Here is a 27,926-nt window from a genome sequence, read left to right on the forward strand (position 1 = left end):
TACTTCTTAATAGCCTCATATCTTATTATTTTTGTTGTTGTTAGTTGACTCTTAATTTTATTTTTAATAACATACAAGATAAACATTTACTGTATTTATTATGTTCTTCTATCATTGTCAGGTTCTTCAAGTAGAAGGTAAAATAGATCCGAGGGAACTAGATTTCTTATTAAAATACGCGGTAGCTCCAGCAAATTCTCCATATACGTGGTTGTCTAATAACTCGTGGGGAGGTATTGTGGCGCTCGCCAAGATGGACGCCTTTGAAAACTTAGACAAAGATATAGAAGGAGCCACAAAAAGGTAATTAAAAATAATAAAATATCAAAATAACGATAAACATAAATCTTTTATTATATTGTGACGGAGTTACCAGCAAGCTCAGTAAGGTAAAGTTTAAAAGTAAAATTTAAGGGGCGGCTTTGCGGGCCAATTTATTTTTTGCCACTTCATAGAAGTTAAAAAGATTTCTGTATGACAGGTTACGTGTTTTTTACAGACAAAAGCATGCTTTTCTGATGTTTTTTTTTCTTCTTACTTATACGTACAGTCCAGCAAACTTCTGTATTCTACAGTAAACTCTATTTTTAATAGTAATGTACTCTAACTGTTGAAAAACGTGTTGATAGTTCAAGAATATATGCATTTCCAAACCTGACTTATTCAGTATATTATATTTTTTATTAGATGGCAAAAATATACTGACGGTGAAGCGCCGGAGCGAGACAAATTGCCCGGCGAGTGGAAGAATAAGTCGTCATTGCAGCGCTTGTGCATACTGCGAGCACTCAGGCCCGATAGGATGTCATATGCTTCAGGGTATAAATAAAATATATATTTTTTTACTTCGCTTTATTTCACATATATTATGTAGTATAGGCAGTGATCACGTAATGTTAAAACATTCCGTTTTCTGTCCGAATTCCAGTCACTGCACTTCACTTTATTTACTATAGCGGGAAAATGAAAATATTTTTTTCTCCGACCGAATCCACAACTAGCAAGTTTTCTATCAGACACTATTAAGACATACATAGATATTAAAAGAACAAATAAGGAATAGAACCTTCGTTTACAATAACATTCGAACTTTGAGGTTTAACCGACTATTAAGCGGTAATGGCATTGACAATTAATGTGCTACAATAATTATTTTATAATTTAATAATTTTGACAATCTCATTGATTTAATAAAATATTTAAAAATGAACTCTTAAAGTTTGAAATTGTTAGGTACGATTGTTTCTTATTTTTGTATGAATAATTTTTGGAAAAAAATAATTAGCATAATTTTACAACGTAATAATAATTAAAAATGAGAACTGCAACTTTGAAGGAACATTAAAGACTTTAATGTATTGGTATTTTTTTTATTTGTATCAAGAAGTAAATGTAAATACACTCAAAAATTGATTAGTAGTCCTATAAATCGCTATAATTTGAAACATCAATTATATAAAATGTTATCATTTTAATATTTAAATGTCCTAAGGGCATTCTGCGAAGAAAATCTTGGAACGAAATATGTGGAAGCTCGGACTCCAGCGCTTGACATATCATTCAAAGAAAGCACATCTACCACTCCCCTTTTCTTTATATTATCACCAGGAGTAGATCCATTAAAGGTATTGTATAATATGTTTTTGTTAGACCTAAGAGATTGATCCGATCCCCACTCGAGAAATGAAATATTTATTTAAATTTATATTTTTATTTCTCTGCTCCGGTGTAGAGGCAAAGCGCGGCGTTGAGTTCCACCACTCGACACGCAATGCCTCCAGGATTCGGAAAGTGGGGGCCGGAGTGTCTTGACACTAGATTCCCTCTGCCTACCCTGCTGCGTGCGGGATACAGCACATATTCTATAATTGTGTAGTGCATTGGGAACTGGGTGTCTTAGCTTAATAACATTAGGTGCCCTCTGTCTACCCTGTTTACGCAGGATACAGTGTGAAAATAAAAAAATCTAAATAGTGTTTTCTTGTCGTAGGATGTAGAAAAGCTTGGACGCAAACTTGGATTTTCGACGGACAAGAAAAATTTCCACATTGTATCCCTTGGGCAAGGGCAGGAAGTAGTCGCCGAAGAGGCCATGACTATTGCATGTGAGCATGGTCACTGGGTCATCTTACAGAATGTACATTTAGTGGCGAAATGGCTGTCAACGTTAGAAAAGAAAATGGAGGAAACTTTTGAAAACCCTATAGAAGATTATAGGTTTTGTATTTTTTTTCCACCACGTTATTGCCGTATACGTGTTATGATCGTTTGTTTGGATTTTTTATGTAAATTATTATAAATAAGTTTAGTTTTTCTTTGTCAATAAAAGAGACTCAAAATCGTTAGAATGTGAAAGGTGTTGCCTTTTACTCCAAGATACCACTAAAAAGTATATAATGATTGTGGCACCTTTGTCAACGATGTTGTTACTTTATATTATTTTTGGCACAAAATAATAAAAAAATATTCATTTTTCTAGGTTGTTCCTAAGCGCAGAACCAGCATCTGATCCTGCCTATCACATCATTCCTCAAGGCATCTTGGAGTCGGCCATTAAAATAACCAACGAGCCACCCAGCGGGATGTGGGCTAATTTACACAAGGTTCGAACAATCTAGAAAAAAACTTCCTGAAATTAGAGCATATTCTCCTATTCCAAGCAAACTCTTGCTTTATAATATTAAATATATTATGTAGATAGACTATTAGGTTTATTATTTACACATTTTACATTGTCCAGGCGCTAGATAACTTCAGTCAAGAGACTCTTGAAATGTGCAGCAAGGAGGCAGAGTTTAAATCCATCCTGTTTGCGCTCTGCTACTTCCACGCTGTTGTTGCTGAACGTCGTAAGTTTGGACCGCAGGGTTGGAACAGGTTAAATATAATATGTATTATTTAATATAATTTATATATTAGTTACAACTTTATGGTTCGTGTACACACAGTGTAAAAAGAAATAGTAGCAATAATCGAGTAACGGCCGGTCTCAATAACTTATCTACCTTTAACAATTTGGTAAATGATGCATATACAGACTTTGCTCGCGCCAAATCCTTGCTTGAGCTCTTCTACTATAAGTATGACTATGTTTATGTTGTTTCGCTTTGTTTTTTTTAACCGACTTCTGTAAGAAAAGGAGGTATCAATTCGACTGTATTTTTTTTTATTTATGTTTGTTACCTCATAACTTTTGACTGGGTAAACCGACTTTGATATTTTTTTTTTATTTGAAAGGTATAGCTTCCCGAATGGTCCCATTTGTTTTTGGTCCATGTCTGACAATGGTATCCATGAGAAAATCACATAAGTCTTAAATTTGTATTAGGTATGTGCGCGACAAATAGACGAATAACTTAATTTCGCGCAAACCGATTTTGATTATTCTTTTTTTATTTGAAAAGATACACTTTAAGGATAATTTGATGAAAGTTTGGTTAGGTTCCGATTATGGAATCCGGTGGAAATTGAGAAAGTTTGTTTTTTTTTTGGTAAAAAAACGATTATACTGTAATAGTTACAAGCAAAAACTTTTTAACTCGATGTCAGAAGTGAGATTCCTGAAAATTTTTGTAAAATTATTTTTCACTTTTTAGTTCGTTGTTAGAAGTCGGTTTTTGTTTTTGTTAAAAATTAATTTATTTTCAATTTAGAATAAAAAATATACATTTTATTTCACTAATTTGATTTTAATAGTATATTTGTATGTTTGATTTCTAAACATAGAGTATATCCGTTCAATTTCGGTGACCTGACGATATGTGTGTACGTTTTGTACAACTATCTGGAGGCGAACCCGCGAGTGCCGTGGGAGGACCTGAGGTACCTCTTCGGGGAGATTATGTACGGAGGACATATTACAGACGATTGGGACAGACGCCTTTGCAGAACTTTCTTGTTGGAGTATATGCAGCCGGAGCTGGTATTTTTTTTTTTAGTTTTATGTAAAGTACGGTCGACAAGTCGTGGCTGCTGTGAATTTACAAAAGTTTAGAAAACCTCTAAACTTTTGTACATTGCTTACTCGGAAAAAATAAAAAAAATAAAAAAAATAAAATTAAGAAATTAAATCTGTCGCAGCCATTCCCAGCTATCTTCTGGGTGGCCGCTTCTCGTCGACCGTACAACGTTGTAGTAACGTAGCTTTGGTATTTCACGTGCAATGTAGATAATCTAGTGTAAAAGCACTTTGCAAAAGTGTCAACCAGATTATATATCCTTAGAATATTAAATGCATTCAGAATTTACTTTTATTAAATAAGAGACTAAATTTTACATTTTTAAATATAATTTATTATAAAAAAAGTACATTTACAGTAAAATTAATAACTATAGTTACATGACTACTTATACTATTAATAAGTTGTTTTCAGGTTGACGGTGAGCTGCAACTGGCGCCCGCTTTCATATCTCCGCCCAATTCGGATTATGTTGGCTATCACCAGTACATAGATGACTTCCTCCCGGATGAAACACCATACCTCTACGGCTTACATCCAAATGCTGAAATTGGTTACTTGACTACAGTCTCTGAAAGATTGTTTAAGGTGTGTTTTTAAAAAATATATATTATAGACATTTTTCACGACTGTGATCCCCATTTTCTGCTTAATTTTCGAAATATTACGTGTTGAGTGAAGAAACTCAAGGGGTATGTTGTCGTTATACTAGAACGTGGAAGTGAAAATACTTCGTTCCCCCGGTTAGATATCGACCACACAACCATCGTGTTTCAACTGACTGAAAGCGGCCTAAAACTTAAACGGCCGCATTGACCGTAATCAATAAAACAAGACCAAATCGTAAGTGGACAATATTTAACATATCTCTTTGCAAAGTACATTAACTTATACAGAAATAATATTACAGGTGGTATTTGAAATGCAGCCCCGAGACGCGGGTGCTCAAGCGGGTGGCGGCGCGACCAAGGAAGAAATGGTACCTAATCCATGATCTGGTCTTATCGTGTTTATTCAAAAATAAACTGTAATATAAAAGAGATTTAAATATTCATAAAAAAAACGTCTTCAGGTCCGTCTCATATTGGATGATATAATGGATAGAGTGCCAGAACCCTTCAATTTAGTGGAACTAATGGGGAAAGTGGAGGAACTTACTCCATACACTATCGTCGCGTTACAGGAGTGCGAGAGAATGAACAAACTCATGGGAGAAATTAGACGCTCGTTGAAAGAATTGGAATTGGGTCTCAAAGTATGATAATATTTTTAGTCTTACACTGTATCCCTCTATATCACGCTGGTGGTAGGGTAAGCTGAGAGAATCTAGAGTTACGATACTTTGTAGTAAATTTTCGAGATTTTGCGTAAGCAAGAAAAGAAAAGAGGAAATAAAAATAATTCATTCCCGTAGTGGGAGTCTCATTTTATATATATGTAATTAACTTCCATGAAATAACAAAATTAAGCGTTGATATTAGTAAGATATGTGCTGCATATTTATTTACCGTTAATTATAGTATTTTTTAAATTATTAATAACAAACAAGTGGGTGCAAATTTGTCAATGTAGCAGAATCCAAAATATAATTTTTAAATATTATCTATGTGTCTATGCGTTTGAGGACGCTAGTAAAGACGAAGCCCCGAGCGAGTCGATAGTATAACATAAATGTCTCTCCACCAGGGTGAGTTAACTATAAGCAGTGACATGGAGAATTTAATGGAATCCCTCTTCATGGACAACGTGCCGGAGTCGTGGACCAAGCTGGCGTACCCTAGCCTGCTCGGCCTCGCCGCCTGGTTCTCCGACCTCTGCCTTCGGCTCACCGAACTTGAGAACTGGTCAGGGGACTTTAATGTAAGCGAACGTCTTCATTTTGTTTTTGATTCCATGACTTTGTTTATAAAGTTTCAATGTAGTTGTGTTTTAAAAATATAACATTAGCTATTTTAGATTAGTTCTAACAAATGATTTCTAATTCGTTGAAAATAAATATAACTATTACCCATAAATATGTTACTGCAATTATTTGATGTAGATAAATACGGTGACTGACATCTTTCATAAAAAAAGTAAGCTTTTTAGATTATTATTTTCTGCAAGTAACCGTAGGATAATCTAGTGTTAACACACTACTCTACGCACCTCGTGCTGAGTGGGTAGCTCAACACCACGCTTTATCTACCAGAGCATGAATATAGTTTAAATATTAATATTCTCTCATTAATTATGATATGTCCCCATCCCCATTTCATATCCCAAATACATGACAGTTTACAGTCGTCCTTTACAGACAGCGTTTAGAATTAGACGTTGTGCCGCCTCAAAGAAGTATTTTTACTAATTTATATTAACCCTCGCAGCTGCCGCCGGCGGTGTGGCTCGCGGGCTTCTTCAACCCGCAGTCGTTCCTGACGGCCATCATGCAGCAGACGGCGCGCAAGAACGAGTGGCCGCTCGACAAGATGTGCCTCAACTGTGACGTCACCAAGAAGAGTCGCGGGGACTTCAAGTAAGATATCGTCGGCTTAGAGTGTAAACCTGCAAAATTCGTTTCTTATCGTTTTTTTTATTAAATACCTATATTGTATACATACCATTCGAAAAATATAAAAATATATTGACCTTTAATTTATTTCTCATACTATCAATCTGCTCGTGGCTTTGCCCGCTAACCATTAACAACTCTATTATTTATTTACTTAATTGATGATGATCTGATGTTCACATATAAGTACCTCGTATACCTCTTCCGTATATGTGATCTCACATTCACACACACATAAGACAGACAGGATCTCACATCCACATATAAGATCTTCTACACTCTGAAGCCGGTTGTATGTATTGTATTAATTCCGATTTAAAACATTTTCTTCTATTACTTTACAACGAACATAATGTAGCGTCTCTCCTTTTTTCACTTTTCGTCATAATTAAAGACACACTCAAGATTCTATGCTGAGTAGTGGAACTCGACGTCATGCATTCTCTTGTTACCAGAGAGAAAATGTAAATAATTCATTCACCTGGGTGAAAATTGAACCCGGAGCGGAGTGTCTTATCACTGGGTGCCCTCTACTATCCGTGTTGTAATACAGCGCGCCGCCGCGCGAGGGCGCCAACATCCATGGGCTGTACATGGAGGGCGCGCGCTGGGACACGACCACCGGCGGCATCGTGGAGTCGCACATGATGGAGCTGTTCCCGCTGATGCCCGTCATCTACATCAAGGCGGTCACGCAGGACAAGCAGGACGTGCGCAACGTCTACGAGTGCCCCGTCTACAAGATACGGTAATATCCCTTATCGTTTTTTAAAATCTGGCTACCGTTAACAAGTCTTTTTTTCTTTATTTAAATAAATAAATAAAATTCGTTCTTTTATATATCCTAATCTATAAAAGAACGAATGTTGTATCTTATTTATACGGAAATCGATTTTAATTAAGCATTCTCAGTAAACATAATTGTGACGCAATTGGTAATACCCTATAAAAAAACTTACTATATTAATAAATTTTTGGTAACGATACGTAATAGATATCATTAAAGGAAATATTGTATCTTAACTCAGGCAAATTCTGGCAAAATACAGCTTTTTTTATTAAAGAGTTTATATGGGCACTACTTAGAATAAAACGAACTGAAGGAGTATGTTCTATATTTTCTCTGTCTTCTTCACGTTACGTACGTGATGCACATATTAAAAATAATTGAAAATAATAAAAGGCCAGTTGTGGCGCAGCGGCACAAAATGTGACTGTGGAATCGACTGGTTGTGGTTCCCCACTCGAGAAAATGAAATGTTTATTCAAATTTATATTTTAATTTCTTCGCTCTGGAGTCGAGGCAAAGTGCAGCGTTGAGTTCCGCCACTCAACACGCGATGCCTCCAGAATTCGGCGGAAAGTGGGGAACGAAGTGTCTTGAACCTAGGTTCCCTCTGCCTACCCTGCTATGTGCGGGATACAGCGTGAAGTTGATAAAATGTATATTTTTATTGTTCCTGTAGAATGCGCGGCCCGACGTTCGTCTGGACGTTCAACTTAAAGACGAAGGACAAACCCACGCGCTGGACCCTCGCTGGGGTCGCGCTGTTGCTTGGCGTCTAAAATTATCACTTTTATGTAGCTAAATTATTTATTCATATATTTGTTATATGTTATTATTTGTTTTTGTATTAGTTATGTAGTTTAGTCTTATAATATTCGAATGAATTTAGTGAATGTTTTCTCTAATTCCTAATAAAATAGTACATTTAAAATGCCTTTTATTTTAGATACCTATATCTTCTCTTTCTAATTATGATAGAACATGGAATTTATAAAGAAAACGATACTTTTTAATAAACACAATATTTATTCAGGACTTATAACTGCATTCGCTTAACTATTAATTTTATACAATACAAATATAATGAGGTAGTCAGTGCAAACATTACCCACAACAAAGCCATTTCTTGGAACAATTATGAACAATGTGGTTATACCGACTTAATAATTTAAAGGTAATACCAAATTTATATTAAATTTATAAAACGATATTTAGTTATAGCTTGTCATTAACGATGTCAATTTATTGGAAAAGCTTATTTTGTTTACTTAGATAATTTATTCATTGTGCTGTAAGGCCACTGTTGCACTCACAATCTCAACATATCTTAAATGGGGCAATTTGCATTACATAAGGACATTCAGCCGAAATATTTGGGCTTGAAATTAATCGTATTTTAATCGAATGTTGACTAAATCAAAATCTTAATAAAATATAATTCAAAAATTATATTTACAATTTTATTACTAGTCATTATAAACAATATAATAAGAAGAGCTCAAGGCATTAGATTATTATTTTTTTCAGATTCACGCTGTATCCCACATAGAGAACAACTCACAATGTAGGCAGAGGGAACTTTAGTTTAGTTTATGTTAAGACACTTAGTTCTCATTAAGTCACTTCCATTCCCCACCTTCCGCCGAATTCTGTAAGCATTTCATGTGGAGTGGCAAAACTCAACATGCTATGCCTCCAGAATTTCATTTACAACTTTACCTCATTGCTAGAGCAAGGAAATAAATATACGAGTATTAAATATTTCATTTCCTCGAATGTGACATCTTACTTATATAGTTATTTTGTTAAATAAACAAAAACTTCTACTATTAAACTATTTTAAAAAGTGCTTTTTTAAAAAAATCTTTTTACTGACATTTGAAATTATCAAAGTTTCGAATGAAGTCAACATTCCCTTTACATTGTGAAGACGGAAGACTACCTTAAAATAGAGTAACTCGTGTTCGTAGATGATAAATATTTAATAACTACAAAAATATATCTTGACATTTCGCATACATCTATTACATACTGATTTTTATTTCGATTTTAAGTAAAAAAATACCACTGGCAGTGTATTTATTCTTTTTTCATAGCAATCAAAATAATTTAGAATATTATGGCAGATTAACTAATATATCCGAATACTATCCAAATCACAATTACCTACTACCCAAAATCACAGAATTATATATATTGTATTGTATAATTATATAAATAATATTATATTACATTTAATACATTTTATACCGTACCGCGAGATTGGGTATATAATATACTCGTAAGAATAATATTTTTAACTAACATTAGTTAGGCAAAATAAGTAATATTTTAAAAATGTAAGAAAAGTATATCAATAGATAAAGAAAATAGGTCTCTATAATAAATAACAAATAATATAAAAAAAAGCTAAACTTAAACTTACATTTACTTAAAAAATACATATAAGTACATTAGTCGAGACTTCTCACCGCTTTAGACGATTTTGGAGAGGCATTGTCATTATCTGATGGAGGTTCAGATCCCTTTACAGTGAACGTAACGTAGTACCTTTTGTTTCTATCCAGTTTCTCAGCCGGCAGTGCTATCAATTGTTTTTCGGTACCATGTGATACTTCAAGTGTAACGTGAGCTTTGCCCGAAGGTGGCTTAGAATTAATTTTTGGTAGAAATCCTCTTGATTTACTCGTCCCCGCCGTGGCGGGCTTAGGCATTGTGTGATGATTCCATTTGTATGGAACTAAAGAAATATAAATATTAATTAATATTTATTATTTTAATAAATTAATTAAATATCATAACATTTTTCACTTACTGTAAGCGGAACAAGGTATCCCAGTGTACGCGTGTACTGCATGGAAGCACCGATGGGTCTTACTCGTGCACAAACATGGATTATCCGGAATAGTGCTCATTTTATATAATTCGCTTTCACCGTAATCAAAATCAATGGGTTTTTCAGGTAGCTTATCCAAGTGTTTCTTTCCACTTTTTTGTAACTTTCTCAAACTATCGTAAAGAAACTTTTCAAAACTGCTGAAGGAGTAGTCTACACTGTTATATGATCCTAAGCCTACATTGCTTAAACTAGATTTATTGTATTCGTCGATTGCTCGTTTTACTAATACAGCCTCGTTAGCTTTGCTTGTTCGGATTTGTAAACGTTTCAGTTCCAATAAATGTTGAAAAATTTTACGTTCGCAATAGTATCTGAAAATTAAACCTCACTTTAGAATTATTTTCAAGGTACGTACTAAACATAATAATTATTTCTACAAACCTCCTCATATTCGTCTGTATTCGTTGAGTTACTGATTTCATATCTACGGCTCTCTTGTCACCAGGTTTCCTTACTGGAATTTTACTATCAGTTTTACTGGTATTTCTTGCACTTTTCCGTTGTTGATAATATGCATTAAGTCTGGGACTCATAATACATCGTTGAACAGGACGAGGACTGGGTTCAAACCCAGAATCCAACAGTCCACTGGATTCATATCCTCTTTCAGAGTTTTCACTCTTGGATCTGATTGTCATTCGACTTTTTATTCTACCTTTTTTACGAAATCTTTTTCTCCTGCCGTTCGCTTCGGAAAGACTATAATATATTTCATTATCGCTTATACTGGGAATCCTTCCTAAAGAGCTATCTCTTCGTAATCTATTATTAATATGTTCCCCATCCATCAAGCTTTTAGATTTTTTTAGTATTCCTGAACCAACATCGACAGTTTCTATAGTATCAGAAAGTACCTTATAACTTTCTGTTTCATAAATACTACTTTTTCTACTACTTGCTTGGCTATCTTTAGATAATTTACTTACACGACTCGGAGAAATTTGATCTAAAGGTAAATCATTATGAATATGATTTTGTTCATCCTGTGAAATGGATTCTTGTAGCTCTTCATTCGTAAATAATGGGTCATCCAGTATAGTTATAATACCCTTATCAGGAATTGCATCATTTTCACTGCTAGTTGATGTTTTTGACGTTTCTTGTTCCTTTTTCAAAACAGTTCTACTTTCAGCAATATTTTTAGTTTCTATATTTTCGGCATCAAGAGCACATTTATTTTCTCCTGCCAATTGTTCTGATTCGTTTTCAGAGTCTTTGATTTTAAAAACTTCATCTTTATTCGAGAAAGACACGCTTGGAGAACTTTTATCCAAAGAAATAGCCTGTTCTTTGGTGTTTACATTTAAGTCTAAGATTATATCCGTTTTACTTTCTGTTTTATTTTCATCAGGTCCAGATAACACTTGAAATGACGTTTTCCTTTTTGTTTCTGAACTACCATTGCGACTTATTACTTTCTGTTTATCCTCTTCTTCATTACTATTTGTTTTAATCTCAGTTTCTTTAAGATTTTTTTCAGATTCCTTATGTAAATCAAGCGAAAAAGATTGAGATTCATCTTTAGTTTCAATGGTATCCACGGAAGTGTCTTGATTAGTTGCCGCTCTATCATCAATGTTCTTTGGTAAGTTTTCTAAAATTAATTCTCGCCTTTCACTTTCTAACGCTCCACTAGTATTCGTTATATCTTCAGGTTTTGATTGACTTTCCTCTTTTAATGTATTCTCTAAGTGAAAATCTTTTTCCTTTTCAACCACTTGTATTTTATCGTCCTCTCTTACTTCTGCATTAACATCCTTATGTGTAACAGACATATTTGAAGTTTCTATTGACACATTATTAGAAGAATCCATTGTCACTGTTAATTCAGAACTTCCATGTTGTGAAGATTCACGCTCCATATGAATTTGAGCTTCGGTAATTACCATATTAGTCTTCACTGAAATAGTATCGGTTTCTGTTTCACTAAGTGTTTTCTGGTTTATCGTATTAGATGCTACTGCCTGATCTGTACTTGTTTCAAGTGGATGTTTCAAGTTTTCAACATTTTCTTTTCTTATCACCGGTTCATTGCTTTGTGTTTGTTCAACACTTTTATAATTTGTGATATTGACTCTTTGTTTAACTTCATCATTCTCAATATATATTGAAGTTTTTTTTCCTTTTCGTTTCGTAGTATGTCGGTTACTGGATTCTGAACTACTACTTGAAATTGATGATTTTTTTTGCTTTGTTCGTTTTCTATTTTGTTTACTTTTTGTTTTCTTAGAATAGCTTGATGATTCTGAAGAACTTTCAGAATAAGATCTTAAATGTCGCCGATGGTATCTAGGACTACTTTTGCTACGTCTCGATGGTTCACTTTTCGATCTACTCTTTTTTGTCCTCAATTCTTTTTTCATTTTATGCTTACGTGCTTTCTGCTTTTCTATTTCATACTCGCTGTCATAGCCATCACTAAAACTTTTTTGCTTTTCCATGGATTTTTTTCTTCTTTCAGTATGTCGATCACTATATTTCTTTTGCGTTTTTCTGTTAACTTGATCATAGTCTGATGATGAGCTACTTTTTGAATCAATATCACGGTCATTACTTACAACTTTTCTTCTATCCATAATAGGACTTGATAACTCAACAATTTCACGCTTTTCAATTCTTATTCGATCACGTACATCAATTTTAGTACTTGTTACTTTTCTCGTCGGTAAGCCTGTTATTTGCGCGGTATCTATAACAATTTGTGTATTAGTAAGTTTTGATGCGGGCAAACCACCATGCATTTGCAAATATTTGGCAGTTGAGCGATGACCTCTACTTGTTGCACAGTCTAGTGGTGTAAGCGGTTCATTTTTAGAGGACCTAGCTAATGGATTAACTTCTGCACCTCTGTCTAATAACAAACGACAGAGATCAGCGTTATCAGTAGCTGCAGCTATATGCAAAGGAGTACGCCCTTCATGATTTGTCGCGTTTACTTGCGATGGTCTTCCATCTAGTAACCATTTTACTAATTCTCTACGCCCTGATGCAACAGCCTCGTGTAGCGGTAAATCCCCCTTTGAATTCCGCAGCCATAGATTTGCTCCTCTTGCACCTAAAGAAAATATACCACAATGATATAAATATTTGACTTTGTGAAATGTATGTTTGTATAAGTAGATGTGTAGCTAACCTAAGATGCGTACGGTTTCTATCTGTCCTTTGGCTGCTGCAGTATGTGCAGGGCTTCTCCCTCTACGATCCTGTCGATGTGAATCTGAACCATGTACCAGTAACGCTGATGTTGCATCGGCGTGACCTAAGGCAGCAGCATAATGTAAGGGAGTACAGCCATGTGAATCAGCGACGTCGACTCTAGCTCCACAAAGCCCCACCAAAGTCTCCAGGGCTTCTGTATGTCCTCGAGCCGCCGCACAGTGAAGTGCTGTCAAGCCATCTCTGGTTACAATGATTAATTATTAATAATGACTATAATGTATCACTATAAATATATAAATATTATAATTAAATAAATAAATATTTAAGAGAATAAATAATACACCTATCTGAATCATCCACACTGGCTCCTGCTTGATGCAATGCTAGAACTGCAGCAGCAGACCCTGCAGACGCAGCCCACAGAAGAGGAGTACGCCCATCTGCGTCACGTACATCCACTCTTGCACCGCCTTCTCTCACTAACGCTCGAAGAACTTCCAAAGCCGCTCCCCTGCTCTAAAATATAAATAACTAGTGACATGCGCTTAAATTTATTGTTATGTTCTACCAAGTCAAACTATATAAAATGTTTTTAAAAATTCTAGTCCACGTGTTATTCTGATGTATTAGCTATATTAGAGTAAAGTTCATCTAAATGCGTTCAGTGTATTAGTAGTCAGTAGTTCTATATTTATAGCGTCAAAATTTAAGTCGTCGTTATAGCGTTAATGTAAAAATCCATTCTCGCAAACTTTCACATTTAGGATATATAAATGTAATAATAATTTGTAGGATGCTATTAATAATTAAAACATACATTTTATGTAAACAAATTATGAATAACTCTTTTACTTTTACTAGTGGGCCCGGATGCGGCTACGCCCGCGTAAATATAAGCCGAAATAATTAAAATAAGTTAAAAAATAATAATATAATAATAAGTGGAGATTTATTATTAGAAAAAATATCTGAGTAACCGAAATGAACAAACAAAAGAAGTAAAAGTAACTAAAGGAAATTCTTAATATTAGAAAAAGTACCTAAAGTTTGCCGTGCGTACTAAAGATTTTTCTATATTAAATAATTATTAATTTTTGCGAACAATATTAAATAAAATCTCAAATGATTAAAATTACGATATTTTAAGTGTATAACATCGGTATAGATAACCGAACTGAGATAAAGTAATTATAAGCAGTAAATAATTACATAAAAATTAACAGTAATTCGAAAATATATAAAAATTTACAAAACCATCAAAGTCATCTGCCCGTTCGCGTCGGTCACACTATGCCGCCCGAAGGCTAGGTCATTTGGAATCAGTGACATCTCCTTAATTATTTATTAGAATGTTATACAGTAAACTATAATTTCCATCTAGATGAAATGCTAAAAGTGACTATTATATTTATTTTCATAAGGATGAATATCAAATTATAGAAATCATCTAATTTTTGTTAATGTATACAAATCTATATCGGCGCGCGCCATGTATGCATTAAGCAAACTCATTTTGGGTGACGTTTTCTTAAAACAACAAACTTTACAAATCGTTGCTTAGCAACGGAGTTTGTTATAAACATGACGGAATAAATTGCATGTCAAATTAATAAGTATTTTAATATATTGATATATATCGAAAATATTACAAATATGAGAAAAAAAAGTATTTTATGTTCATCCCGAGACCCTCAAGTATCTCTATACGTGTATTTTATCACAATAGAATTAGCGGTATGGGCCTGATTGCGTAAAAGACAGACAGACAGACAGACAGACAGACAGAGTTACTTTCGAATTTATAATATAGGTATGGATATTTGTTAATAAAATAAAAAATATAAGAAGAATGTAATTTGTTGGTATAAAACATGTAACGTACCTGGTGATCGGTGGCAGCAGGAGCGCCGCACATCTGTGCTGCATAATGAAGCGGGTACCCACCATGCTGGTCAGGAGTAGCTGCGTCAGCTCCTACTGCTAACACAGCTCTCAACGCACCCACTTCTCCGCAAACTACATACATAAGTCAGATTTGAACATTGGTGCTATCTTTATTTATAATTTATTTTGTGAAAATTATATATTTTCATATTCTCAACGTAAAATAATAACAAGTCCATAAGTCAAAGAATAATAAAATATTTTTGTTGCTTAGTTTCATGTTATTATTATAAGATTTTATTACTTAAGCGCAGTATGAAAAACTTCAAAATGCTAGACCTAGTTCTAGTTTGTTTATCAGGCTAATCAATAACTCATTCAATTACCCTTTACGACACCACACCAAAACACTCATTCAAAATATCATTAAATTTACACTTTCATATCAAAAGGTGAACACTTTATTCAATTGAATCATTCCTATTTATTTGTCAGATTGACCTTTTGTTTGTTGGTGGTTAAAAACCCAAGTCCGAGATAGATATACGTAATTCAATGGTTCAAGGACCTGACCTTGTTCGTCGCTCAATAATGTAGTAACTGGACACCCCTTGCTGCCTTAACAACGACATACAAACTTTGGCCACTGCCAGACGATAATAGTATCATTATATAAAAATTACACTTTGACCTTACCAAAATCTACTTCATAAGTACCTACCAACTCACAAACGACGAATGTTCATAGATGCGAATTATATTGAATTTGTCTCATTAAAAATAAATTTTCGGTAAAGGTCACAGCTACGAAAAGGAATGAGCAACGTTAGCCGGACATCCGGTCAATACATTATCATGAAATCATAAAATAAATTTGGTCATTTCTTTTTATTGCAATAAGTGTTTATTGTGGCTTTGAGTGGCTCAAAGGCGCATGGATGCGTAATCCCGAGGGGGTACAAGGTTCCCTCTGCACCTAAGTTCCTAAGCTTAACTTGAATTCCTAAGTTCCTATAAGCGGGATAAAGCGGGAAAAAATACAGCGTTAAGCTAAAAAAAATATAATAATATAAGCTTTTTGCGAACCTGGTTTTCCCTCATTCAGTCTTCTTCCTACTGACATTAACTGCATTGGCTTTCCCCAATCAGTATGATTTTAATACAGAGAAATATATTATATGAAACATCGTCTATACAGTAGAAAGGCGTAGTAATAAACATATCGAATATATATCAAATTTATAGGATGTCGTCTTTTTACCAAATTATAAAGTTATATCGGATTCTAATAATCTTATTCCCTCGTGTGAAGCCACGATAGATTGTTAGTTATAAACTTATAGATAAATTGACATACAATTAATATAGATTGACTCGTAGTAACAGTTTAACTGTAGGACCAGTGACGTGCACGCAAGACGTTGATTCCACTCAAGCGATGATAATGTGGAGCCGGATCCACCGCTGAATGACATACCTACATAACAACTTACTCGCGATCGGTCTCTTTTGAAAAACACGTCACGCGCAGATCCGCTTTAATTATTACAAGGAAATTACGAACGTTGGCCTGACATATAACTACGGACGTTAAAATTTTACTATATAATATCTAGATGGTTAGTATAATATGTTTATCATACTAGCTTTGAATACGTTTTAAAATATTTTACTGTAATTTACTATTTAAGAATGAAAAAATAAATTTTATAACAATTTTCCTGCTAAATTCAACTCTACTTACTACATAGTACATACTTATATATTGTCAGATTGTTGTATCAAAATAACACGTTAATAACTTAGTAAAATTAGACTTTCTTAGCACATTATTTTGGCATATAAACTATAAGTTAAACGTAGCCCTTAACCTGTAGCCCAATGCACGACTGTGTGCTGTTCGTTGTCCTTCGCATTGACATCAGCGCCAGCGGCCAGCAGGGTCTGCACCAGCGGCACGTTGCCGTGCACCACAGCCAAGTGCAGGGGGGTGAGGCCGTCGGCGTCACGCGCGTCTGCCAGCGCCGGGGCGGCCATCAGCACGCGGTCCGCGCAAGCCGCGCGCGCCGCCTGGTTCGTGCCAGCACCGCTCGACGCGCAGTAGTGGAGCGCGCAACGCAGGCCTCTATCACGGACGCGAACTGACGACGGCTGAAAGAGAATCAAACTTTGAAGAGACTTTTTTGTTATTATAACGTGTAAGTGTATAAACTAACTTACTCTGCCTTAATCTAACACGCTCGAGAATTTCAGATGATCTTTTTCTTTACTAATCTGATCCTTTATTCTAGACGGGCGGCAATATATATTGGACTCATATTTGGTAGAAGTACTTAACCGAGTACAAGGTATCCCCCTACTTTAGTTAATCCCGAAGTCCCTACTATGATATAAATATTACCTACCTACCATTATTCATTTAAAAAATAAAATGTATAAGTTATGTAGAATTTATATAAAGAATATTATAGAAGTTATATATAGAACAACTATTACGGATAAGATAGACATCTTATCTGTAATAGTTATTTACACAACACAAAAATATAAACAAACAATTTTAACTTTTTTGTCTGTCTGCTTGTCTGGGCTAATCACCGGATCAGCTGAACCGATTTTATGATATTTACATTGAAAGGTAGAGACGGTTGTAGAGCAAGATATAAACAACTCTTTATCCCGGAATTCCCGCAGAATCGTGATTTATACGGGAAACCACGTTTGTCGTTCGTTTGTATTTGTACCTACCGCCTACCTACATAGGTATGAAATAATTAATAATTTTTCTATTACATATTAATAATTTATATAATTTATATATTACAACATATTTTGCGAGTATCTAATATATAAAATCCCAAAAGATTTAAATTACGATATATTAAGTGTATAATAGTATAGATAATAATCGTACTAAAAGAATGAACCAATTTTCTCTAAATACATTTAAGTAATATTAAATCAATATTCGTATACAAGCAGGCGAAGCCGTGAGGCCCGCTAGTGATGTGTGTGTGTGTGTGTAAATGTTACTTCATAAATTCATAATGATAATGACTCATACAGGTCGTTTGCATTGATTTCTAATATATTTTCAAAGTACACGCTTATAATAATAATTATAATTAAGCCCATTTATTTCACAACCAAATGTTTACAATTCAATTGATGTTAATCTTATATTAATGTTAGTATGAAATGAATTTAATGCTAGTGTTAGTACTGTTAGTTATCTAATTCTTGGATGTGAACCCCTGTTTGGGTGAAGGCCTCCTCCATCCTCTTCCATTCCTCTCTATTTTTTGCTGTTGTCGTCCAATTTATTCCTGCAATTTCTTTAATGTCATCAGCCCACCGCCTTGTTGGCCTGCCTACCTTTCTCTTTCCTATAGGACCTTTCCACTTGGTAGCTTGTATGGTCCAGCGATGATCAGAGTAGCGTGATATATGTCCTGCCCATTGCCACTTAAGTTTTAGGGCTTGAGATAACGCGTCTGTTAGTTTAGTCTTACTTCTAATTACTTCGTTTCTTATTTTATGTATTTTTTTTATTTTTAATATGCTTCTTTCCATAGCTCGTTGTGTTACCTGAATTTTTTGTCTCAGTTTTTTCGTAAAAATCCACGTTTGGCTAGCGTACAATAAGCAAGGAAGAAGACAGATATCAAATACTGTTTTCTTCAGATTTATGGAATAATCACCTTTCAAAATTTCTTTAAATGACCAAAACTTCTTCCAAGTTATATTTATTCTCCTTTCTATTTCTTCTTCATTATTTACTTTATCAAATGATACCCGTTTGCCTAAATATAAATAGCTGTCAACATATTCAATACTACAATCCTTAGTTTTAATGGGTATTTTGGCGCTGTTCGTCATTATTTTTGTTTTAGAGGCGTTCATTTCCAGTCCTACTTTGTTACTTTCTCTGTCTAATGTGTTTAACATGCTTTGTAATTGTTTTGGTCTTTCCGCTAGGAGAACAATGTCATCTGCAAATCTTAGGTGAGTCAAAAAACGGCCGTTTAAAAGTACACGCTTAAATAAAAAAAATAATAATAACCCAATTCTGATATCAATAAGTTCTAAAATAAATATTTATTTAAATGAAATACTACATAACTTAATTTGAAAAAAAAAACACACACACAGGTTTCATATAACATTATGACTTTTTACCGACTTACGTTGACGTATTTTTCAGCACCAAATAAATTAGTAATCGCCTTAGAAAGTTTAAAATATTTAATGCCTACGCTTGGTGAAGGCTGACTATACAATTGTAATTGTGAATGATTAACAAAGTAAACAGCGGCGGCACGTTAACGGGTACCAACATGAGAATTTCAACATTATGGGGTTGGATATGTTACCTATTGATTGACTATATGTTCCCCGCACCCAATATTTACCCCGCTTACCCTACTACCTGGTGCATTTCCTTGAAAGCTTTCAATTTAATGGCTTTCACGTCTCACGCTACGATGTAACCATTTACGTAAGTATAATTTCAGTTTAATAAAATATCTGTTTATTATTGTAAATTAAATATTTAGGAAAATAGTATTTTAATGATTTTAAAATACACTACCGCCTTTATTAATTTCTTTAAAGATTTTCCCTAGCTTTTCAAAGTGTATATTGTTGCGAAGGACTCTATTGACGTGAATTGTTTACAAGGCGATGCGATATCTGACAGCGCACGCCGGCGTCAGTGAGCTACATCGCGTGCTACTACTAAGTACTGGAAACAAAGCTAACATTCATATTTTAACACCATTAAAAAATAAAAGCTCAAGTTTATTTTTGATTTTTGTTTTAAATTTTTATATTACCGACGAATACTGCAACAAAAAATTCCATTTCAAGTATATTATTTGCTTCTTTCAGGTTATAAATGATTCTGGATTTAATAAGTAGAACTTACATCTTTATTGAGAGTATCGACAACAGATTTATAGTTTGCCTGCTGGCAGGCGTACATAAGAGGGGTGCAGCCCTGCGGCAGTGGTACGTTCACATCACCCTTTTTGTCATTATTTTTTTCCCGTTTAAGTTTCGTACTTTTGTCAACGAAGTCGCCAGACCGGATTTTCTTTGATTTTTTCAATATACTGGGGATGGGTTCGCCCCGACCGCTCACTGCGCGCTTTTCCATAACAAAAGGCGGTTAGAAAGGCGTGCGTGCCATGTGTCGAGGTGGGCTGCTACGACTGTGGCACTGCGACGAGCAGGCGCGGAGGGTGCGGCGCTCCGACTGACCCTTGAGACTTTCACCTGAAACACAGGCCACCTACTGCCCGCTCGGACGGAGGAGGCGACGGGCGGCGCCTTACACCCAGTCTACGAAAAGCGGGTCACCATCTCTGTTCTAAGAAAAAAATGGTACAAATAATGTAAGTTCTCGGCAAACAAGTATATCTACTGAAGGAATAACGTGATGTATATAAAATTAGAACGTCTCCATACTTTTGATATTGCAATTTACAATAAGCAATCTGTTATAATCTTTCTTGAAACGATTTTATCCTTTAAATTGATTAATTATTATTGATATATATTTCCACTGAAGAAATCCAACTCTCTATATTTATCAAGGGCGATTATCAATTTGACCTTAGTATTTCTTAAACAGGTACAAGGTTACAGAGAACGTGAATGTTGTGGCAGGTTCCTAGGTAACTATTATTAGTGTTATTAGGGGGTCATTATGTGGCAGAGTACGCCTTCGGCTTATCGTGTAGATGACTGATGCGTGACGTCACGCTACAATCCACGACACTCTGAAGTCAGATTGTTATCACGCTAAACTAATATTTTAACGTGACAAACAAAATATAATTTGTAAAATTTCTATGTATTAAAATTTACAAATGTTAATTATTTTGAACTAGCGAGTAGCGGCATCCGCGCGGCTTCGCTCTCATGAACTATCATCATCATCATCATCGACAGCCATCAATAGTCCACTGCTGGACATAGGCCTTCCCCAATTCTCCACACCACACTCGATCCTCAGCTCTTCGGACCCATCCGCTTCCCGCCACCCTCTTTAGGTCGTATATACGAATATTTATTACATAATTACTATTATCATCTGAGAGAAATAATAATTAATTATTATTTAAGTGTATTTAGGGAAAACTGGTTGGTTTCTATTATTAAAGTTAAATTTAATTTTAATTGTATTTCGTTATACACAAAACGCATAGTTGACCTACTACCCTTTATTTTATTTTGGCTGCTATTAGTGCCGTGTACAACATCAAACGAATTAAGTATGTCGATTCTCTATGGTCGATACGTATTGTATTTATTTTAATACTATTATAGTACATAATGTAAAGAAAGCCATAGAGGCCGCGCCGGTAGTGGGTTCATTTCTCCGCTCTGGCACCAAGGCAAAAGCGTGACGCTGAGTTCCGCCGCTCAACACTTGAAACCTACACCTTGAAAATTAAGTGGAAGATGGGGGAAAGGACTGTTCTCACATTAGGATCGGGTCCTTACATTAGGATGGAGTCCTCACATTAGGATGCGGGATACAGCGTGAAGTGTGAAAAAATATATATAGTAACAATTAACTTCGCAGATACTTTGAGTGCCGACTTAAAAAAGGGAACTTTATTGAATGTATTTACATATATTATAACTCAAGAGATTACTCAGCCAATGAGTCATATCAATGTTTTTTTGTTATCAGTTACGCGTAATACAAGTGCTGTGAGTGGCACGTCGTTACTTGCTTACATATATTTTGACGCTTAAACGCGGTTCGCTATAAACTCAATGGTTTTTTCTTATATTGATATCAACAAAGAAGAGATCAGCAATGGAGATAGAAGTGGTCATGGAGCATATAATTTTTTTCCCGGAAATCCCGCGAGATAGGGATTTACGTGAAATAATCCGCGTTTGCCGCACTCACGTAGAATAAAAACATGTATGCAAAGGTGGTATTATTGCTTCAAGCAATCTATTACAGATAACCTTTAATAAAAATAAAAGGACTTGAAATATAACAAAAGGGGAATAACGTTCACTCGTAACGTTTTCCCCGTTGTAAGGTCTTGACGAATAGGGTTAGCGAATAAATAAAGCGAAGCGGCACAACGGTGTGACTGTAACGCGACGGTTGTGGGTTCGATCCTCACTTGACGAAATAAAAAAAATATTTACATTTATGTTATCTTTTCTTCGCTCTGGTATCGAGGCAAAGAACGGCATTAATTTCCGCTACTCAACACGCAATGCTCCAGATTTCAACGGAAAGTGGGGAACGGAGTGCCTTAATACTATGTTCCCTCTGTCTACTCTGTTGTATGCGTGATACAGCGTGAAGCTGAATTAATTTGAATTAAATATTAAGTAAATATAATTTTAAGTGCACGTTGACGAAACCACAAGCGAAACACAAAATATTAAATACTGTTGGTGGCCCCATTATTTGGACAATAATTGTCCAATTATTTGATTAATATTGTTATTTTAATAATAAATGTGGTTAACACCTATTTATAATTATACTGGCCTGGAGCAGGCAAGGCGAGTGTTGATATATCGGAAAGGGTACCCTTAAGCCTACATCTGTGGTCGCAAGTCCCAGGCACTGTTCCACGCTTCACTTTTAAAGACCAGAGATAATATTAGTTGCAACTACCATCCGCTTCTGATGTATTAACAGGTGATTTGTATTTTAGTAACGTTTTTTTAAATATGTTTCACTTCTGATTTCTAATAATACATTGTTTTTATTATTTACTTTAATGTAGCGTTCATTGGCGTCGTGATTACAACAGCTAAAAAATGAATTAACGTTATCGATTTAATTATCAACCAACAGAAGGCGTGTTTGAAGTGTAAAAATAAATAGTAATTATGATAAAGTTTAAACTAAATTATAAAGAAAGTAGGCCATTAATCGACCTACTTTATCCTCAAGTTGTTTGCTTGTTTCAAGACGTGTGTGTTCTTTTGAAACGCGCATCGAATAAAATGCGTTTACATTAATTTGTACTAAATTAAATTTTCTAGTACCGAAGATATCTAATACCTATATTTATATCTAATGTGTATTTATATATGTATGTGTACTCTTTGTGCGGAATATTTATATAAAAATTATATAGGGTCTAGAGAGAATTATTATTAAAAATTTCATTATAGATGCCATTATCAAGAACTGCAGTTTCAAAATATACATATATATAATGTCATATTCAAATTTACACGGGTAAGACCATGCCGTACTAAGTGATATAATAAACCTAAGTATAAATGCTTTATCTTTAAAATATGCAGAAAATGGAGAAAATAATAATATACCACCAGCCTCCTTTTGCCTAGAAAGCAAATCACGAACAGCATGAGAAGATAACAAAACTACAAAACTATTAATTCAAAGAAGATTCTATGATTCAATGTTTTTCCTTGTACTTTTATAAACAGGGTTTAGCGTAGCAGATATTTTATGCCATAACAAAGCCTTTGCCTTTTAAATTTAATGAGACAGTCCACAATTTGTGTTTTAGGCTATTGTTACCGTTTATCAAGAGGTCGCTAAGCTTTTAAAGGCTTTTAATCAGCGATGGTCAACGAATGTGGGTCAGCGGTCAATCGCGATAGTGGAAAGCTCGGTCGCGATTATATGGAAATTAATCGACCTTTGGTCAGCCCCAGTGCTGCCAGGTAAATCTTACGGTGCCTATAAAGGAAACAAATTGCCAACATCCTGTATTACCGTTTATTATTTGGACTGGGCCATGACCTAAATGTCTTGGTTATTAACATACAATATTTAGATTGATCAAATAAATTTTATATTACTTGTCATAATAAATTAGAAGTTTTTTTTTATGTCTGAAATAAGTTAAGTACTCGCAATGTTTTGTTAAATAACAGTTTTTGATAATGCTTAAACTATTACTTACCCATTAGATTTTTTGCTGCATCTTCAACAAATGCTCCGTATTTCCCTTTTTCCTATATTTTTTATTTTAACGAAGACTAATATAACACTATATTATATCACCTTGTTATATCTATAAAAAACAGCAAACTTATTTTCACTTATATATATATTGTATGAGTCACAGATAAATTTTTAAAAGTATTTACAATTTTTGGTGAACGCTAACGGTTGTCCACACATTTAAGTTGTCGAAAGAATCCGTAAATAACAAAACCACGTTCTGAAGTGATGCAGACGACAGTTGCCATGGTAACGGATGGGACGCTATCTGTTGCCATAGATAAATTGAACCACACCACGAGTCTCGCTTGGGGTTGAGGTGAAATGAATGACTAATTCGTTTCAAATTATAATAAATATAATATATATAAGCTACATATAAATTAAAACGTCTTATTAAAGAACTGTATGGATTTTTTTATTAATCAATCATTTATTATTATTATAGTAGATACATCTTTCATCTATAGTAGTTGGTATAGCTTTTATACAACATAATACAACGTACGTAAGTCACTGAAATAAATATATATATACATTTTTCTTTAGAAAGCGATACTGTTTTTATAGGTAGTTCAAAGTCAAACCTTAATTTTATTCAGAATCATCTTTTATTTTACGTTTGTAATTGATTCACATTTCTCATTTATTGTTACTTCAAAGATTAGTTAAATAATAAGTTACATATTAAAAATCTATATCAGGTGTGCATGTTCCTTGGAAATGTCGTTTACAACCTAAACCGCAATTGACGATTGGTCGCACTTCAGATTCTTCATTAAATCTGTAATCGATATGGACTGGTACACATTCAATGTTTAGCGTAGTTGCATTCACCCATAAACTTCTAACTGGAAAGTTATCCAAGCCACAAGCGGTGGAACTGCCCAATGGTTCACATTTCCCTTGCCACAAAACCCTCATATCGTCGACACATGGATTTTTTATGCAGGTCGGTTGGACTGAATTACTTCGTAATACCAGATATTCTTTAGGTGGACATGGACCTTTACGATACGCTAACCAGCACGCGTCTGTGTTTGGATGATATATATATCCTGTAATAAAAGATTTCCTTTATTAATTTTTAAAAAAATAATACTATTTTTAAAATAATATATCGTAATATACTTGAGTGCCATGTCAATTACTTAAATTGTTATTTTTAAGCAAAACAGGTTACTCTTGTTAAATAAAGACAAATATTAAGTTATGACACAATACATACAAAATCTCTCTTCTCTCATTAAAAATTTAAAGCCAACACTAAAAGAGAGAATACTCATATTCGTAATATAAAAAAATATCTATCAAAGATTTTTACTATCAAAGTCTATAATCAACATACCTATTACCTATGTATAACAAACATATTCCTTAGAGAAAAAAAACTAAAAAATATAATTAATTACTAATTTTTTTTCATTTTCAGTATTACGATTTCAATTCCATCTACGATAAAATTAATTAAAACTAATAAGCTACAAATATAAAATAATAAAGAGAATGTGATTTTTATTTCACTGCAGAAGAGCCCAATTAATGTCTTTTTCTTCTCTGTTGACCAAGTCTCCGAAACTCTTATAAATAATTATACTAATTTACTACTTACTCTTATAAATTATATACTAATTATATTATATACACATACATACATACATATCAGAATATACAGAATATATATTCTGATATGATCATAAATAAGATATACTATAAAAATGCGTACCTGGTCGACAATCACAAATCCAATCATCATCTTGGTCTCCTGGGTACAACAATTCGTTCTCCGGGCACATGGAGGGTATGAACACTGGTGTACGATTCTGAAAATTTATCGTTCTGTATTAAATAATTACTCTCAGGCTTACAATGTAGTAACAGAGAGGTTGGTGTAAAAGTTCGTGCTCAACATTCAAAACTCAATTTATTCGTGGTTTTGCTTCTTTCTCTTGAACCATTTTTTGTTAGCGAGATGTCTGAAAACAATTATGAGATAACAGATTACAATTTTAAGAGATTTTAGATATTTCGTAAAAAGTACATAAAAATTGTAAATGTAAAATACAGATTTTTTATTTTTATATATTTTTTTTATTTTTATATGTATGCGTTGGATGCCGAGGCTAGACACGAAAATCACAATGTCTGTAAAATAAGTAAAAAGCAGATAGCCAAGTGTTTCAAAACAATCCAATACTTTTAAATTTGTGGATTTTTATTTTTAAAAAATACAGCAGTTGTAGCTTGCAACGCAAATATAAATAAATAGATACATATCTACAACACGATAGATGTACCTAAATCAGGAAATTATTATTGAGCCCCTACTGCTCGTTATCATAAGCGAATGGAAACAAGGATTTTCATCAAACCCTGAATCGTATAAGGAAAACTAATATAAATAAACTATAAGTACTTTAATAACTTGCAAAAATATATATATTACATTTAGATACTAAAATATACTAAAATATTATATACCTAACTATAATTTTTAAAACATACGTAAGCTGTCCTAAACAAATATATTATTGAATTCGGTAAACTCTTTAGTATCTTTGACCTCTTACAATGTATCGTACAAGTCAAGGATATTTAACGTTTCCTATTCTTACTACACAAAAAACTCTAATACGAAACATGAAATAAACATCTATCTACTGAAGTCTCTAAATAAAAATAAAACATTCTTACCTGTTTATTCACTAGCTTGGGGTTTTCTTCCATTTCAGGAAATCCAATTAAATCCTTAATGTATTTTGAGGCGGTACTTTTAATCACTATAAGATTTACAATAACTACTATAATACTATTAGAAAACATCATTGTTTATTCTGTCTGTGTAAAATATATATTATATATAAATAAATAATTTAGAGTAATATGCTCTGTAATTTGCATATACGTATATTTGGTACAAATAAATAATAATAAATGATTTGAGTATATTTATACGAATACGAGCGTTTAGACGAACTGTTTATAAGTTACTAGAGATCGCGTCTAGCAAAACGAAATGAACTTGAGTTCGCAAATCAAAACAATACCTAACTGATAATTGCGGTGATAAAAAAGGATCGGAATCCAAGTTGTGGAAATCCCAATTTTATCATAAATATATTAACAATTATTTATTTTCAGGCCGTAGTGGCGCAGCGGCACAAGGGTGTGACTGTAACGCGACGGTTGTGGGTTAGATCCCCACTCGAGGAAGTGAAATATTTATTTACATTTATATTTCCAACTCTTCACGCTGGTGTCGAGGCAAAGCGCGGCGTTGAGTTCTGCCACTCAACAAGCAATGCCTACAGAATTCTGCAGAAAGAGGGGAACGGAGTGTCTTATCTTAACACTAGGTTCCCTCTCCATACCCTGCTGTGTACGGAATACAGCGTGTAGCTGATTTAATTTTGATTTATTAGATTTTTTTATTTATTTATAGGTAGGTATATTGTAGGTACCTAAATATGAAGTGCCACTGGTAAAGCAATTTGCGCTATTTGGTTAATAAATCTGGCTTTACATATTGTCTCTAGAAGACCTCAGTGAGTTTAGGTATGTGCAGTACTATAGAAAGATAAGCTATAGCACTGCATATACCTAAACTCACTATCATATCACTATATCCTATATCTTATAAAACAAAGTCGCTTTTCGTGTCTGTCTGTTGTTTCTAACTCTTCTTCTTCTAAACCACCCAACGGATTTTATTGCGG

At 34.0% G+C, this 27,926-nt stretch overlaps 3 protein-coding genes across 3 annotated transcripts in view; 1 reads left to right on the forward strand and 2 right to left on the reverse strand.

Annotated features, from left to right (window-relative positions):
- Window positions 1–8,228, forward strand: part of LOC146536856 (dynein beta chain, ciliary-like) — a 45,648-nt gene extending 37,420 nt beyond the window's left edge. The window contains exons 69-82 of the mRNA XM_085189638.1: window positions 122–303; window positions 688–819; window positions 1,493–1,625; window positions 1,991–2,217; window positions 2,480–2,603; window positions 2,741–2,877; window positions 3,727–3,922; window positions 4,374–4,547; window positions 4,870–4,938; window positions 5,032–5,214; window positions 5,646–5,819; window positions 6,326–6,474; window positions 7,064–7,258; window positions 7,977–8,228. Of these exons, the coding sequence (XP_085045764.1) occupies window positions 122–303; window positions 688–819; window positions 1,493–1,625; window positions 1,991–2,217; window positions 2,480–2,603; window positions 2,741–2,877; window positions 3,727–3,922; window positions 4,374–4,547; window positions 4,870–4,938; window positions 5,032–5,214; window positions 5,646–5,819; window positions 6,326–6,474; window positions 7,064–7,258; window positions 7,977–8,076 (2,175 nt within the window). The 3' untranslated portion in view covers window positions 8,077–8,228. The remainder of the gene's footprint in view (window positions 1–121; window positions 304–687; window positions 820–1,492; window positions 1,626–1,990; window positions 2,218–2,479; window positions 2,604–2,740; window positions 2,878–3,726; window positions 3,923–4,373; window positions 4,548–4,869; window positions 4,939–5,031; window positions 5,215–5,645; window positions 5,820–6,325; window positions 6,475–7,063; window positions 7,259–7,976) is intronic.
- Window positions 8,229–8,303: 75 nt separating this feature from the next.
- On the reverse strand, window positions 8,304–20,489 carry LOC146536857 (uncharacterized). Its single transcript, XM_085189340.1, has 8 exons — window positions 20,167–20,489; window positions 17,111–17,390; window positions 15,238–15,371; window positions 13,699–13,871; window positions 13,330–13,595; window positions 10,578–13,251; window positions 10,113–10,507; window positions 8,304–10,037 (listed from the first exon to the last, which is right to left on the reverse strand). Exons 1-8 carry the CDS (start codon window positions 20,395–20,397, stop codon window positions 9,751–9,753), a joined length of 4,440 nt encoding a protein of 1,479 aa, XP_085045466.1. The 5' UTR covers window positions 20,398–20,489; the 3' UTR covers window positions 8,304–9,750.
- A 4,095-nt stretch (window positions 20,490–24,584) lies between these two features.
- Window positions 24,585–27,219, reverse strand: LOC146536858 (uncharacterized). Its single transcript, XM_085189556.1, has 3 exons — window positions 26,905–27,219; window positions 25,937–26,033; window positions 24,585–25,268 (listed from the first exon to the last, which is right to left on the reverse strand). Exons 1-3 carry the CDS (start codon window positions 27,034–27,036, stop codon window positions 24,898–24,900), a joined length of 600 nt encoding a protein of 199 aa, XP_085045682.1. The 5' UTR covers window positions 27,037–27,219; the 3' UTR covers window positions 24,585–24,897.
- Window positions 27,220–27,926: the final 707 nt, after the last annotated feature.

This window comes from Heliconius melpomene, chromosome 8 (assembly GCF_056956725.1).
Source record: "Heliconius melpomene rosina isolate 202511_hmr_F chromosome 8, ASM5695672v1, whole genome shotgun sequence".
NCBI classification, from domain to species: domain Eukaryota; kingdom Metazoa; phylum Arthropoda; class Insecta; order Lepidoptera; family Nymphalidae; genus Heliconius; species Heliconius melpomene.

What these genes read in the sequence shown, in the direction of transcription:
- LOC146536857 (XM_085189340.1), bottom strand. Translation starts at nt 20,397, where the DNA reads ATGGAAAAGCGCGCAGTGAGCGGTCGGGGCGAACCCATCCCCAGTATA. An exon ending in AGAAACCGTACGCATCTTAG is followed by an intron (nt 13,252 to 13,329) that starts GTTAGCTACACA and finishes TATTTTCTTTAG; the next exon opens with GTGCAAGAGGAGCAAATCTA. An exon ending in GATACCTTGTTCCGCTTACA is followed by an intron (nt 10,038 to 10,112) that starts GTAAGTGAAAAA and finishes ATATTTCTTTAG; the next exon opens with TTCCATACAAATGGAATCAT.
- LOC146536858 (XM_085189556.1), bottom strand. Translation starts at nt 27,036, where the DNA reads ATGATGTTTTCTAATAGTATTATAGTAGTTATTGTAAATCTTATAGTG. An exon ending in CCAAGCTAGTGAATAAACAG is followed by an intron (nt 26,034 to 26,904) that starts GTAAGAATGTTT and finishes ATAAATTTTCAG; the next exon opens with AATCGTACACCAGTGTTCAT. An exon ending in GATTTGTGATTGTCGACCAG is followed by an intron (nt 25,269 to 25,936) that starts GTACGCATTTTT and finishes CTTTTATTACAG; the next exon opens with GATATATATATCATCCAAAC.